This window comes from Dermacentor andersoni, chromosome 7, assembly GCF_023375885.2.
Source record: "Dermacentor andersoni chromosome 7, qqDerAnde1_hic_scaffold, whole genome shotgun sequence".
In the NCBI taxonomy this organism is placed as follows: domain Eukaryota; kingdom Metazoa; phylum Arthropoda; class Arachnida; order Ixodida; family Ixodidae; genus Dermacentor; species Dermacentor andersoni.
In genome coordinates, this window is record NC_092820.1 from 112,807,230 (window position 1) to 112,823,576 (window position 16,347).

General features: G+C 50.3%; 1 protein-coding gene across 1 annotated transcript in view; it reads right to left on the reverse strand.

The window, feature by feature from the left end:
• Positions 1–580: 580 nt before the first annotated feature.
• The window catches only part of LOC129385805 (arylsulfatase B-like), an 86,491-nt gene continuing 70,724 nt past the window's right edge, over positions 581–16,347 (reverse strand). Inside the window, exons 12-13 of the mRNA XM_072289499.1 lie at positions 3,165–3,501; positions 581–1,726 (exon numbers count right to left, since the gene is read on the reverse strand). Coding sequence (XP_072145600.1) covers positions 1,559–1,726; positions 3,165–3,501 — 505 coding nt within the window. The 3' untranslated portion in view covers positions 581–1,558. The remainder of the gene's footprint in view (positions 1,727–3,164; positions 3,502–16,347) is intronic.

The window sequence follows — 16,347 nt, forward strand, 5'->3', positions numbered from 1 at the left end:
CACTCTGCTCCGTCGAGGACCGAGCCATCAAGCGCGAGCCAGCATCACGTTCGTGACGTGGCGCCGCAGCGAACGCGAAGTTAGGTCCCATTTCACTGCTACAGACGCTGCTACAGACATTTCGCTGCTATAGACACAGATTCGATGGAGGCTTGTAAGTATCGTTCGTAGTCATATTAATTAAACAAACGATTCCGCAATAACACCGCGCGATTGAGCAGCAGAAGCGAAAGAAGAAAATCGCAAAATAGCAGAGCAGGCGTAGTGCGTGCCAGCTAGCGTTCAAAACGCGCACGCGCCCAGAATTGAAACCGGAAGGAGTTAATCCCATCCGCTTGGTGCGCTGCAGTCGATTCGGCCACTGGGCTCTATGAGAGTGCCCGCTCTTGTTGAACGTCTTCATAACAGCGATAAGCAGGCGCAACGGCAGCACAGCCTGGCACAGCCGCCTAAATGCTATGTCCGTTTGTGCGCGGAACGCTTGGGAGCAGTGCAATCACGACGGGCAAGCGGCCATGGCGCGTAGTTGGTTTTTTTGTATTTCGCGGGCATCCGCAGTATAGCTGAAAAACGCAATCGATAGAAAGACGGAAACTGTTTATTCGGACGTTTTGCAAGCCACTCTGCAACTTTCTAATTTGAAATTTTTTCCCTAGCTTCGTTGCTTCAGGAGTTGGTTAATTAATCTTCGCTAATTACCTAATTAGGCAAAAAAAAGTAGCATGACACAGGCCAGTGCGTGGTAGATCTAATGCCGTCAAAACTGGATGTCAGGTCAAACGAAAAGCTCGTCAATCAGAAAGAAATGCAGTCGTATCTAGTGCAGCAAGGCAATGACAGTACTGAAACGAACATGGAGTACGTTACCAGACGCACCGCGTTAGAGAGTGTGCTAGTGCTCGCTGGAAGAGCTAAGTGCAATACCAGAGCACTGCGCATCGTTCGAAAAAGGAATCGAAACGTGGTGGAACTTGGCGAGCGTATATTTTTAAAAATTAAGAGTCAAATCTTAAGAAATGCAAACAATAAAAACCGAAACTAAATCCGGCGAGAAAAGAAACCATGTTCTCGTCTGCATTTTGCAATTCAATCGCACAACACCCAACAGCAAGTCAGGCATGCCAGTGAGAATTTTCCCATCGCTGTTTGTGAGAGTCGAGGCATCTAATAGTATCAAAGAACAGGTATATACGTTCAAGAAGGCGGAACGGTGTTTCTAAGTTTTTTTTTTGTGCCAGTTGATAAATTGTTGACAATCATCGAAAAACTGATCTATGGTCCAATCCTTCTCACAAACACAGCAATTTGGTCAGTGTGCCAGACGTGTTCGGTGTAAACAACAAATTGGAGATCATGTTCGACGACGTTACCTGGTGACGGCGACTTCAAGTATACCTGGGGGGTAAAATGCTCGTGTTGTGCGTGGGAGGTTTTCCTTACTATTATAAACACTGGACATCATGAGGCAGAGCTAACTATGACAGTAATGAGAGCTTAGCGCGTAGTGTCACATGGTGACCTAATCGTGTCTGAAGTATGTTGTGCGATGACAGTCTTTTCAGCACGGGCATTCTGCGCGCGGCGATGGTTCCACGTCTAACCAGGGCGACCAGGTGCAGTTATGGTATTGCGGGTAACCGCGCTCGTCCGCTTCGTTGTTCGCCGGGCGAGGAGATAATATGGTCGCACGGTACGTTGTCAGTCTACCTAGTAAATCGTCGCGCACCTGTAAAGAAAGAAAGTTAACGGTGTATTGCATGCAATTTTCCTCGTACGAAAACCTCCCCATGTGCCCGTGATGTGTGCTTTATTATTTCCAGCTTTCTTACGAAGTGGGCTTCTTTTGCGGCCCTTTGTAAACTATACTCATTGATTTCTTGAATTTTGCCCCCACCATCAGACCCTTTACCTTGCCCTTGTAATTGGTATGTGTCGTTGCATAAAATTAACAATTACGAGAGCACGAGAACGAGAACAATGACCAGGATAAACACCAACAAAAAAAACAAGAAAATAAACGCAAAAAGTACTTTACACGCGCTACAGTCAGTACACAGACCGCCTCAAAAAAGTGTGCAGGTTGACGATGCACAAAAAGTGCCGCTTGGTAAAAATTACTCGTCCGAGGTCGCACGCTTCATGGTGGAGCCAGATATCAGAATATTGTAGCCTCACGTTAACACGTGTTTAAGCGTTCAATGTACGCCTTGATGACAGCAGCATATAGCTTACACGGAGGTCGCTCGTACTCTTACTTCCATTTTCCTATTTGTACATTCCAATTAAAGAAAGAAACATTTGAATTTCCCCATCCTTTCCTTGGATTCCTCGTTCCCTAACTTCATCTTTTGGCTTCGTTTCTTTTCCGGAATGCGCGCTATTAAAATAGAAGCACTACGCCGAGTAAAGCAGCGTAGATGGCACTTGGCACCTTACCTCACCTCAACTGCTAGCCTCGTGGTGAGGTAGAATTGCAGAATTTGTTTTTATTCTGCCTTGATGCGAGGTTAACTGACACACGACATTGTTCAAACATTTCAACAGATGGCAGTGCGCTGTGTTGGACGGGTAGTTGTGTCACGTGCCGCCGTATGGTGCCCTGATGCCCGGCATGACGACAGGAAATCGCAGCTGCTGCAATGAACCCGACGTTGATCGGCGCGCGTTGTTCGCGAAGCTGGGTGTTCTGATGGCACATTCAACGTACGAAGTTGCAGGAACGGGGCTGTGCAGTGGCAGTTTGCTTTTCTTCTTAAGGCTTGAGAACTCTAAGCACCACATCGCGCAGGTTGTATTCCTGATTGTGCCGTAACATACCGCCCTACTCACCAGATCGGTCGTCTGGTCGCTCGCTAGGTCGCTTACTCGTATGCTCATTAACTGGAGTGACAACCGACCGGCCAACTTAACCGAACCGGGCTAGACCGAACCGACCAACCAACTCACACGCTTCCTCACTCACTCACTCACTCACTCACTCACTCACTCACTCACCCACTCGTTCACTCACCCACTCGCTCCCCCACCCACCCACTCACTCACCCACTCATTCACTCACTCAGCCAGTCACTCGCTCGCTCACTCACTCACTCACCCACCCACTCACTCACTCACTCACCCACCCAACCACTCACTCACTCGCTCACTGCGCCTGACTCTCTCACCTCGGGTAAGGATGATGCCAGATTGTTAATCTCGCATGGGTCGCTGAAGATGTCGAACACGAAGACGGTAGCACAGGGGTCAAAGTCGTCCACCGCGAGGTCGTCTGCCCCGTCGGCGCTGCACGTGACGGTTGCCTCACGGCGCCAGTCGGCCCTCGGGGCGGAGTGGAGGCGCGACCCCGAGTCGGCGGACGCCTCCTGCAGAGCTTTCCAGGCCTCGGACGATACCATGAGGGCGTCCAGGTCGAGCTCTTCGGGAGGTTCTCCTTCCGGCAGGGGAATTCGACTGTCGAGAAGCGCGTCGCAGTATCCCTCGGAGCGGTTTACCAGTTTGTACCTGGGAGTACAGGCAGTTTTGTACAGAGGTTGTACACCGACCTCCCGCACACGTTCTGCGCTGTTTGCGCAACCACGAACCGGAGAAAAAAAAAGGAATTGGGGATAGGCCTCGAGCCGGTTAAAGGAAAAATGCCACGAAGTCTTTCTTCCGCGGCCGCCAAATAACTGAAGTGACGCAGAGAGCAGACTCAAGAATGGCGACGTTGTCAACACAGCGGTCAAGAAAACTGCGACGCATTCTACGGGAGGCGAAGAACACGGGGGATGTCCAGAAAAATTCCTTCGCCGACGGTCAAGTGAGAGTACTCAGTACATCGAATAATGTAACCAAAATCATCTCTTTATTGTACTTTTTTTGTAGTTCTACAAAAAATAATTGTGTACTTTATTGTATTAAGGGAGTAACCTTTACTGCCCACACGACTGCAGCTTTCATGTATATAGCACGAACGACTAAAATGCTGGCGTGTTATTGTCACAGATCCTGCACCGTACAGATGAGCACGCCACGTAGAACATCTTGGATCTGACCACTGACAAGACACCTGGCGCCAAGACACCCGCCACAATGCGCCGCATCCAAGTATCACCCTACGAGTCCATATGGTCATGTTCTGAGAGGCTTCATTCGCCCTGATTGCAGCGGTACTTTATTGAGGAACTAAGACCAGTTGGCTCGCGTATACGACGTCTACCCTGCGTATACTTGCGTGGTTGGTGAAGCTAGACACAAAAGTTAATTGAGGACCGTAAAAAGACGAACTAATTCAAAGCAGCAAGACAGACGTGCCACTTATACAGGTCTTCTCATTCTTTCTAATATGGCACGCTTCCAATTTCTCTCTCGCAAGAATATACCCGCTCTTGCCGATAATTCGAATGCTAGATAGTAATGGCTCACAGGAACACTGATAATAATAGCTCTCTGAATCTGCGTTCCGTTCGTGGTTTGCGCTTTTCTTTATTCCTTTCATAATGAACCAACAAGCCTATCAACGCACATTGTTAAAATAACATCTGTTTCTTTCTTTAAAAAAATTCTGCAGTAGAAAGGAACAGCTTCCGTTTTTATTATTGTTCTTTCACATTAATTTTTACAGTACTATTGAAAGCACTCTCACCAAGTTTATGGAATGGGTATTGCTTAATTTTTTTATTAACAACAGTAATTGCACCTTGGCAGACGAGTGCACCTGGTAGTAGTTAATTTAGCGGATGTGACTAAAATCCCTCTACACCGCCTCCGAGATCTTCAGTGGGCCACTGATGCCGCCTTATCTGGGACGTCGTTCCGAGGAGCCACGCTGGTTCCCAAAGTTACATGTTCTGCGTCATTTCTGGTGAGTGGCAATGACGACGTGTTTTAATATCAGTATATCAGTATCAGAAACGTCTATTTTACGAGCTCTTCTTGACTCAACTCGTATTTAAATACTTCAACGGTTGCACTATATATATATATATATATATATATATATATATATATATATATATATATATCCTGAGGTTAGCACTCCCAGGTTCATACCACCTAACACTACGCTAACACCCCCAAGGTTAGTTCTAGTAGTACCACATAAATACCCAAGAAAGTGGATGGGGAGAGCATCGCACGCGTAATGTGAAGACGTGGGATCGTTCCCCACCTGCAGCAAGTTCTTTTTTCTTCCTCTTTCATCGCCATTAACTTATCATTTCTTTAATTCAATTAGTAAGTACAAGTAATTTTCCCTATGTGTGCCTTGGTGTCTTTGTTGGCTTCTCACGATATGGTTATATATATATATGTATATATTGACACGTGTACTCATCTTTATTGGGCGACCACTTTTCGCCACCTAACAAATGTAATCGCACAGCGCGGGACGCGCCTGCATGTATCCGAAGTTTCTGGAAAGTTATCGATACTTCTACCCGGCTATCTGTTGTCGCCGAACGTTGTGTTATCTGGTTTCATCGTGTGACGCGAATGGTGTAGAACCTTGTGGAAGGTACGCGGGTCCGAACGATTAGTCTGGAACATTCGACGACTGCTGTATAAAAGCCGACGCGCTTGACTCGCTGATCAGATTTTCGACGATCGCCGACCGTGTTCGCCGCTATCGTTGTGCTATAAGTGTAGCCTCTTTTGTGGGCACAGGTTCGCCCAATAAAAGTTAGTTTTGTGTTCCACAGTATTGCTACTGTGTTCTTTGACGTCACGACCACGTGACATCTGGTGGAGGTGCTTTACCTTCATGTACTGGACGCCCCCGACAAGCCGTAACTCAAGCCCGGACCGCAAAGACAACACCAGCGCCGTCCCGGAACATCGAGCAAGCCGCCGTCTTCAACAGCTGCCCCCGGAGCACGGACCTGACACCAAGAAGATTGTGCCCAAGGCAACTCCAATGGCAGCCCCAGCGTCCCCCATCGTGCTGCAGCAGCCCAGGGAACCACCGACGTTCCGCGCTTCCACATTGGAGGACCCGGAAAGCTGGCTGGAAACGTATGAGAGGGTCGCTAAATTTAACAGCTGGGCAAACGAGGACAAGCTGCGACATGTTTATTTCGCATTAGAGGACGCCGCCAGGACGTGGTTCGAGAATCGAGAAGCCACCTTGACGACGTGGGACCTGTTCCGAAGCGGCTTTCTGCAAACATTTACAAGCGTCGTGCGAAAAGAGCGAGCCCAAGCTCTACTGGAGACCAGAGCGCAGCTGCCGAATGAGACGATCGCGATCTTCACTGAGGAAATGAAGCGTCTGTTCCGCCACGCCGACCCGGAAATGTCCGAGGAGAAGAAAGTCCGCCTGCTGATGCGTGGTGTAAAGGAGGAACTTTTCGGCGCAATGATACGAAGCCCACCGACGACCGTAGAAGAGTTCCTTCGCGAGGCCACGAGCATTGAGAAGACACTCGAAATGCGGAACCGGCAATTCAACCGCCGCACGAGCTCGACAAACTACGCCGGAGTTCAGTCACTGGCCACCGACGACCTGCGCGAGACCATCAGGGCAGTCGTACGAGAGGAGCTTCAAAGGATCTTCCCTTCATCGCAACCTCAAGTGGCCACAGTCGCCGAAATTGTCAAAGAAGAAGTTCAGCGATCGCTCGGAGTTCCCGAGTTACAACCACAATCATCGCAGCCCCAGCCAGAAGCGATGACCTACGCCGTCGTCGCCCGCCGTCAAGGTCCCCCTCCACGACCGCGGCAGGGCCCTGCAACGCCGCAATTCCGTCGACCACCGCCGCCGCCGCCAGCGCGCCCACCCGTCGCCCAGCGCAGCTACCCGAGAAAGACAGACATTTGGCGAGCCCCCGACTACCGCCCGCTCTGCTATCACTGCGGAGAAGCCGGCCATGTGTATCGCCGATGCCCATACCGCGACTTGGGACTGAGAGGGTTCGCCGTCAACGCTCCGCGCCCGCAGCAAGGTGAACGCCCTCGCGATATCGCCGACTACCTCGCCGCTACTCAGTGGAGCTCTCGACGACCGTCGCGTTCGCCATCACCAGGCCGCTACCTCTCGCCGCAGCGCCGACCATACACTGGCCCAGCCCGGGGCCGGTCAGCGAGCCCATATCCGGAAAACTAAAAGCAGCAACCGATGGAGGTGCGGTTGCTGTTCGTCGAACTGACGAAGATCCTCCGCCGCCGACGAAGACGCCGAAGAAACCATCTCGACGACATAATAACGACACCCCGCCGTCCCGAGGAAGTCAGGAAGCCAAGACTACACCGACGAAAGACGATTTGACGACGCGTCGTACCAGCTTCAGTTCAACACGACGCAGCCGTGATCCGACGCCAAGACCCAACTGCAACGCAAGACAAAGAACCACCGACCTCGACGTGCTTCTAGACGGCCACGCAGTCACCGCCTTAGTCGACACAGGCGCCGATTACTCAGTCATGAGTGGACACATCGCCGTCCAGTTGAAGAAGGTTAAGACTGCATGGGAAGGCCCTCAAATTCGGACCGCTGGAGGACACCTGATTACGCCGACAGGAATGTGCACGGTAAGAATTACCATCCACGACCGGACTTACCCTGTCACCTTCGTTATCCTCCAACAGTGTTCACGAGACGTCATTCTCGGCATGGACTTCCTCAACCAACACGGCGCAGTCATCGACCTGAAGTCGAAGTCAATAACGCTGTCGGAAGATCATGCGATACCGCCGGAGAGCCCTCGTAGTCACCACGCCTTGAGTGTGCTCGAACATCAAGTGAGCATCCCGCCTCGCTCCAGCATTTTTATTTCGGTCGGCACCGAAACACCCGCTGACGTAGAAGGCGTCATCGAAGGCGACCAACGTCTACTGCTAGACCGTGAAATTTGCGTCGCAAGAGGGACCGCTCGACTGCACGGAGGACACACGAAAGTGTTGCTGACAAACTTCAGCCAGGAGTTCAAGCACATCAACAAGGGCACGACGATCGCATACATCGAGGAAATTCTGGAAAACAGCAATGCGTTTGTCCTCTCGCATTCCGCCGCATCTACCCCGACGACCGCAGTTCCCGAGCCAGACTTCGACATAAATCCAAGTCTCCCCACGATTAAGCAACAACAGCTCAGAAGTCTACTTCGACGATACAAAGAGTGCTTTTCGACATCATCAAGGATTCGACGAACCCCAGTCGCAAAGCATCGCATAATAACCGAAGAGGGCGCTCGACCTCTCCGCCAGAGCCCATACCGAGTTTCGACGCGAGAACGTGAAGCTATAAGGCACCAAGTCGACGAAATGCTGCGCGACATCATCCAGCCGTCCAAAAGCCCGCGGGCATCTCCTGTAGTCTTGGTGAAAAAAAAGGACGGAACCCTGCGTTTCTGCGTCGATTATCGTCGTCTGAACAAGATCACGAAGAAGGACGTATACCCCCTCCCACGGATAGACGACGCACTGGATCGGCTATGCAACGCTAAATACTTCTCGTCAGTGGACCTCAAGTCTGGCTATTGGCAAATAGAAGTCGACGAAAGAGATCGCGAAAAGACGGCCTTCGTCACCCCAGACGGCCTCTACGAGTTCAAGGTTATGCCATTCGGACTGTGCTCGGCGCCTGCAACGTTCCAGCGCGTGATGGACACAGTTTTAGCAGGATTGAAGTGGCAGACCTGTCTCGTTTACTTGGATGACGTCGTCGTCTTCGCCGGAAATTTCGACGATCACCTGAGGCGGCTTGCGACAGTACTAGAGGCCATCAAGTCATCAGGGCTCACTCTGAAGCCGGAAAAGTGTCGATTCGCTTACGATGAGCTTTTGTTCCTAGGCCACGTCATCAGCAAATCAGGAGTACGCCCCGACCCACAGAAGACAGCTGCCATCGCAAAGTTCCCGCAGCCAACCGACAAGAAGGCAGTGCGCAGATTCCTTGGCATGTGTGCCTACTATAGGCGGTTTGTCAAGGACTTCTCACGCATCGCGGAGCCGCTAACACATCTAATCAAATGTGATGTCGAGTTCAAGTGGGAAACGCCGCAGGCCAAGGCATTTCAAGAACTCAAACGACGCATGCAATCGCCGCCGGTACTTGCACACTTCGACGAGGACGCCGATACCGAAATCCACACTGACGCCAGTAGCCTAGGCCTCGGTGCCGTCCTAGTCCAGAGGAAAGAAGGACTTGAACGGGTGATATCGTATGCTAGCCGGTCGCTGTCAAAAGCGGAAAGCAATTATTCTACGACTGAAAAGGAATGCCTCGCCATCATTTGGGCTACAGCTAAATTCCGCCCTTACCTCTATGGCAGGCCATTCAAAGTCGTCAGCGACCACCACGCGTTGTGTTGGCTAGCTAACTTAAAGGACCCTTCAGGACGGCTGGCGCGGTGGAGCCTCAGACTACAAGAATATGACGTCACGGTAATATACAAGTCCGGAAGAAAACACTCCGACGCCGACTGCTTATCACGCGCCCCCATCGATCCCCCGCCGCAAGACGACGAGGACGACAACGCCTTCCTTGCGATAATAAGCGCGGAAGACTTCACTAAACAGCAACGAGCAGACCCGGAGCTAAAAGGCCTCGTCGAGTATTTGGAAGAGAACACCGACGTTGTCCCTAGGGCATTTAAGCGCGGGTTGTCTTCGTTCACGCTACAAAACGACCTCCTCGTGAAGAAGAACTTCTCACCAGTCCGCGCCAGCTACCTTCTTGTTGTACCGTCAGCGCTGCGTCCAGAAATACCGCACGCCCTACACGACGATCCAAGCGCTGGGCACCTCGGTTTCTCCCGGATGCTGCCGCGAATACAGGAAAGGTATTACTGGCCGCGTCTGACCGCCGACGTCGCCCGTTACGCCAAGACATGCCGAGACTGTCAACGACGCAAGACACCACCGACAAGGCCAGCAGGATTACTACAGCCGATCGAACCTCCTCGCCGACCATTCCAGCAGATTGGGATGGGTTTGTTGGGGCCGTTTCCGATGTCAACATCCGGGAATAAGTGGATCGTCGTGGCGACGGACTATCTCACCTGCTTTGCTGAAACTAAAGCTCTACTAAAAGGCAGCGCAGCCGAAGTGGCGAAATTTTTCGTCGAGAACATCCTGCTGCGACATGGTGCTCCAGAAGTCCTCATCACAGACAGAGGAACGGCTTTTACAGCAGAGCTCACCCAGGCCATTCTGCAGTACAGCCAGACAAGCCACAGGAGGACAACTGCCTACCATCCGCAGACGAATGGTCTCACGGAGCGCCTGAACAAGACCCTCGCCGACATGCTAGCAATGTACGTCGACGTCGAGCACAAAACGTGGGACACGGTCCTGCCGTATGTAACCTTCGCTTACAACACGGCGGTGCAAGAAACAACACAGATCACGCCGTTTAAGCTTGTTTACGGCAGGAACCCGACGACGACGCTCGACGCCATGCTGCCCCACGTCACTGACGAAGAGAATGTTGACGTCGCTAGCTATCTCCAGCGCGCCGAAGAAGCCCGACAGCTCGCCCGCCTGCGGATCAAGAACCAACAGAGGACCGACAGCCGACACTACAACCTCCGACGACGCTTCGTCGAGTACCAGCCCGGCGACCGTGTTTGGGTTTGGACACCGATACGCCGACGAGGACTGAGTGAGAAACTATTGCGCCGCAATTTCGGACCCTAAAAGGTCATTCGACGTATTGGCGCACTGGACTATGAGGTCGTGCCAGACGGAATTTCGCATTCACAGCGGCACCGCGCACGATCTGAAGTGGTCCACGTGGTGCGTCTGAAACCATTTTACGGACGCTGACGAACTTCCTTATTTTGTTGTTTTCTTTGCTACGGGTGTTTTTCCTTATTTCGTTTGTATGCAGCATCGGGTCGATGCTTTCCTTAAGAGGGGGGTATTGACACGTGTACTTATCTTTATTGGGCGACCACGTTTCGCCACCTAACAAATGTAATCGCACAGCGCGGGACGCGCCTGCATGTATCCGAAGTTTCTGGAAAGTTATCGATACTTCTACCCGGCTATCTGTTGTCGCCGAACGTAGTGTTATCTGATTTCATCGTGTGACGCGAATGGTGTAGAACTTTGTGGAAGGTACGCGGGTCCGAACGATTAGTCTGGAACATTCGACGACTGCTGTATAAAAGCCGACGCGCTTGACTCGCTGATCAGATTTCGACGATCGCCGACCGTGTTCGCCGCTATCGTTGTGCTATAAGTGTAGCCTCTTTTGTGGGCACAGGTTCGCCCAATAAAAGTTAGTTTTGTGTTCCACAGTATTGCTACTGTGTTCTTTGACGTCACGACCACGTGACAATATATTGTTAAGAATGGCGCCAGTCAGAAGACGATTTGACGTGTAGAGGTAAAATCGGTCTCGACAGCAATCTTTTTTATGCATCGTTGTCTCTCTTGCAAATATCGTAAATACATCTTTATACGTGACTTCTTCAACGTAACAAATTGGTGGAGGTGTGGGGTACCCACGAGAAACAACGGAGCTCTGCAGTGGTCATCTCGAACTGCACAACGTGACGGACGAAAAAGGACCCAATATGGCGCGGCCCTCATCAACGCTTACAACCCCGATGGTTGTGGTGGCTCAGCCGCGGGATCCAGGAACGTTCTGCGGCACCGACCACCTCGACCTAGAAGACTGGATCGCCACGTATTAGCGTGTAAGCGCCGACAACAAATGGGATTCGACAATCGTGTTGGCTAATTTGGTCCTCTACCTACAATTCACGGCGAAGGTGTGGTATGACAACCACGAGGAAGAGCTAAAAGACTGGGACACGTCCAAAGAGAAGCTGAGCGACTTGTGCGGCCGTCCTACAGGGCGGAAGAGCACCGTTAAGAAAGAACTAGCGACCCACGCCCAAACGTCCTGAGAATCGTACGTCTTTTGCATCCACGACGGGCTGGCTCTGTGCCGTAAGGCCGAGAGGCATATGGCTGAGTCAGTCAAGGTTGGGCATCTGCTGAAAGGGATCACTGACGATGTTTTCAACCTGCTCATTTGCGAAAATTGTGACACAGTACAGGACATCATAAGAAAGTGTCAACGCTTTGAGCCGGCCAAGAGTCATCGCATTGCAACGCCGTTCGCACGTCTGCCGAACACAGCTGCGAAATCCTCTTGTGAACACATGTTAGGAGTACAGCGACCATCATCAGATGACCTGACGCGGATATACGTGCGGCGAGACTTTGAAGCCATGGCTCCTGCAGCGCTTTTTCCCGCCCCACTGAGCTGAACAATCTGCCTACAGCAACATTTGTGCAGGCAAAGTCCAGGTCCGCCGAAGAACTAGCTAATCTTCGAGTTCATTCTGTATGTACCGTTGCCGCTTCACAGCTGTCTCATCCTCCAGGTCCACCGACTGGTCCGCGGTGTCCTGCACGCTACCGATATCCAGCCGAGTGGCGAACCGCAGACGATCGGCGAATCTCTTTTGCCTGCCGGCGTATCGGTCACGATGGTCACCATTGTAACAACCGTACTGTCCTCTCCCCTCTGCGGCCGCCATTCACCAGTTATTATCACCTCGAACAGAGCGAGCGTCGTTACCAGCCTCTGTTGGCACCGCAACAGCCAACAATTGCGCTCGTGCTCCTTGGAACAGTCCCTGGTTGTCATTCCGACATCATCGGTCTTGTTTGCCACCCTACGCCCAGGTCCGGGAAACTTAGCGATCCCAGGTACCAGTTTACCGTACAGGTACCAGTTTAGCGATCCCAGGTACCAGGTACCAGGAATCCCAGGAGGATTCTAAATGACGGCCTTTCACCCGTACCACCATAACCAGCACCAAGAAGAAGAAAGAGACCTGTACAATCGTCTAGATTTCTCGAATTGCGTCCTCGCGAAAGCTGATGAGTCACCGGACTTTTTGAGCAACATCATGTGCACAGATGAAGCCAATTTTCGCAGAAACGCCTAGGTAAAGTTGCATAATGCACGCTATTGGAGGGACTCCAATCTACACTGGGTAAAACGCAATCGGCACCAGTACCAGTGGTCGCTCAACGTGTGGTGCGGTATTTATGCCAGTGGTATATTCGGTCCCATCTTCTTCGATCGCACACTGGCGGGACAGCGTTACGTGGATGAAAACCTTGAAGGAGTGGTGGATGAGTTTCTCAGCGAAGTCCTGCTGTCAGGTCTTCCACTTCTGTGGTATGAGCAAGATGGACGGCCAGCACACAGCAGCAGCCGAGCACGAAACTGGCTGGACGCGACTTTTCAAGCGCAATAGATTGAAAGGCACGAGCCTATAAATTGGCCGGCTAGGTTACTTGACCTCCTCCGCTCGATTTGTTTCTTTGGGGTTATGTGAAAGATCGTGCTTACGTGATCGAGACAGACGTCAGCTTAGTTCAAGGCAAGGATAACGAGCGTCTGCAGTAGAGTTCCGGCGTCGGTCATCAAGAAAGCCACTGAAGATGTGATAAAATGGACACAGTACTGCGTAGCTGCAAAAGAAGACCTATTCGAACACGTCCTCTAGGCTGGTGTTCAACGGAGCTTACGAATTCATAGATAATAAAGGGACACTGAAATCTGATGTCTTTTTTGTGTACAAACATCCTGATTGCCAATTCGGCTCATTGAGAAGTCGTATATTTACTTTCCTGAACGAATTGGATTTGCCTTTTCTTTGTACGCTGGTTGCTTCCCGGTCTGTTCATTTCGCTTTAATTTTTTGACACGAACTTGTTTTTGCAGCACGCATACACTTTGATGTAAAATAAAACGGTCACTTTAATTTGGCTTTGGTCCGAAGCAATTTTTTGGCGCGAAATATAGCTTCGCGCGCACTCTTTTGATGCGGTGCGAGCAATGCGGGGATTTTGAAACATAGCCTAGCTATTAAATTACTTTTCGCATTTCGTGCGTGGTCAGAGTGGCGCTTCGGCCGCGTTATCAAGGGGCTTTTGTTATCAATGTGATCAGTCGGCCTTGAGAGAGTGATAATATGTGTGATGTAGAAATGAGAGGAAGGAATAGCTGGGAAGCCGCGAGACCTGCTGTTGATGCTCCTTCCATGCCATTATCAAGCTGATGCGCTCTCTCTTCGGGTTTGCGACCGGCAATGCAAGTGCTTTCAATCAGCTTATTTGAGGGTGCTGCTTTGTCATGCGGGTGGGAGCGCACTCATGTGGCATTTTTCATACTTCGTGAGGTTTCCTTGCAAGTCGGAAAAAATTGCACGCAATCAGTAGGTCGCTGAAAACACCACATTTAGATGTCATTTTGGGGTGTCTACAAATGCCTCATTGACACTTAGAACATTAGGACAGTACTTCTCATGTCTGATAATTATTGCAATTACTAAATTAAATATCAATAAGGAATGAATTACTGGCGGCTACTCCACTGTACTGGAAACAATAAGCACTAGGTTTTCTTCGAGTAACGCAACTGCCCTTCTTTTAGGTCTTCGTGTAGGATAATTGGGGTGACACCGTATAATTCACTCAGTAACCGAAGTGAGCTCAAGCCGGATTCACTCGAAATCAGAATCAACAGCGGTCATGCGCAGCCGCGCTTATACTCCGACTCACAAGAGAGAGAGAGAGAGAGAGAGAGAGAGAGAGAGAGATAGATATATATATATATATATATATATATATATATATATATATATATATATATATATATATATATATATATATATATAGAGAGAGAGAGAGAGAGAGAGAGAGAGGCTGCAGTTCCGCCGGAAAGGCGAAGGAGTATTAGTGATAGCCAAGTATGCGACAATTACACGAAGGAGGATTACACCACCGAGGTGACTCAGGCTGTGGAATTGAACTTTCTCTTACTATGAGGTCTTGTATATACTCATATAACGCCGTCACTGCAGCTCTCGATTCTTCGAGGTCACGCGAAATTTGTTCACGTGCAAGAAATATATACATATATGGAGTTCGGAAAGCCAATCGCTCCCCCCCCCCCCCCCCCCTTCCGAAAGAATGCAAACTCTCCGCCTATGCCCTCTGATAACTTTGCCGACGACACAGAACTTGAGGGTGCTCTTAGCCCTTTTATATATATATATTTATATATATACATATATATATATACATATATATATTCCTTTTGGCACTTTCCAGGCAGTACCGTTGAAGCTACATAAATTGTGCCATTACAGAAGTGTCACTCCTCCGCACGTTTTACGGCACACTTGTTTTGGATCTACGACGGTTTTTTCGAAATAACTACATCGTATGTTGCTATTAGGGCGTCACAATCATGACTTGTTGACGTAAGGCGACGCCAAATTGTGCTCCCAGTATAAGCGTTGTGAGGTTGTGAGTGTTGGTCGCAGAAATCTATGCCTTTGCTCATGTGGTGGTAAGCACGCTAGCGCCTGCGATGACTTGCGTGCAGTATCATTGCGCAATATTTCGCAACACAAAAGTACGAGACAATGGTACATCGAATCGCATGACGAGACGCATCCCTATGTCTTTCCTTCGTACATAGGACTCACTACCTATTGGTCGCGAATGCAAGCAGTGGGAGGAGTTTCGCTATTCTATTGCCACACGTACTGAGTCATCTTTTCCGGTGACCGTCATTCACAGCATAATAAATGTGAAGTGTTATCGCTCAGTGTAAGACGCGCATTTCTGTATCGGAAAGCTTGTCGAATGCTATCGCTGGTTCTATCTGTTGCCTATGTTGCCGCCGAACCTTGTGTAATCGGATAGTGTGCGCGACGCCACTATCACATTCTAGCACTTACGCCAGCGCCAACGGTCATGCTGAAAGGTGCATCGAGCAATCTATACATAGGCGATGCGTCTGATCCGCAGATCGCATTTTCAACGATAGACGAGTGTGCTATCACTGTGTTGAGCCTCGTTTTGCTGAGCACAGATTTGCCCATTAAACGGTTAGTTGCGTGGCTAGCGCTTTTTTTATATCGGTAATTACGCTATTATCATTCAAACGAGATTATGCCGCCATTGTCACCGCCATTGCATCGTCGACAGACAGCCGTTGTCACGCGTACATCGTCATGCCGTCGGCAGTACGGTGTGTCGCCAGATTGTTTGAATGCTAATCGCATTAGCGCCTACACTCATCGCGAGACGGATTCTGCCAAATTCCCCCCCCCCCCCCCCATTTGTCTTGAGAAACCCGCCTATCTCGCAGAAAAATCACGTGCAGCGCTATGCGAAGGGCAGTGCAGCAGAGTAAAAGCGTGCCTACAGTGCATGTGCGGAACGTCACACCGTCCGCATATCACTGTACTAAGCTAGGGCAGTGCAATCAACGGCAGGGCGCTGTGCAACCGCGCGCAAGATGAGCCCGAAGAAAAAAAAAACGCCGGATTTTGCGAAATCAAATTATGGCACTATTCGCTTACTAGCGCAGTGCTTAGAATGTCC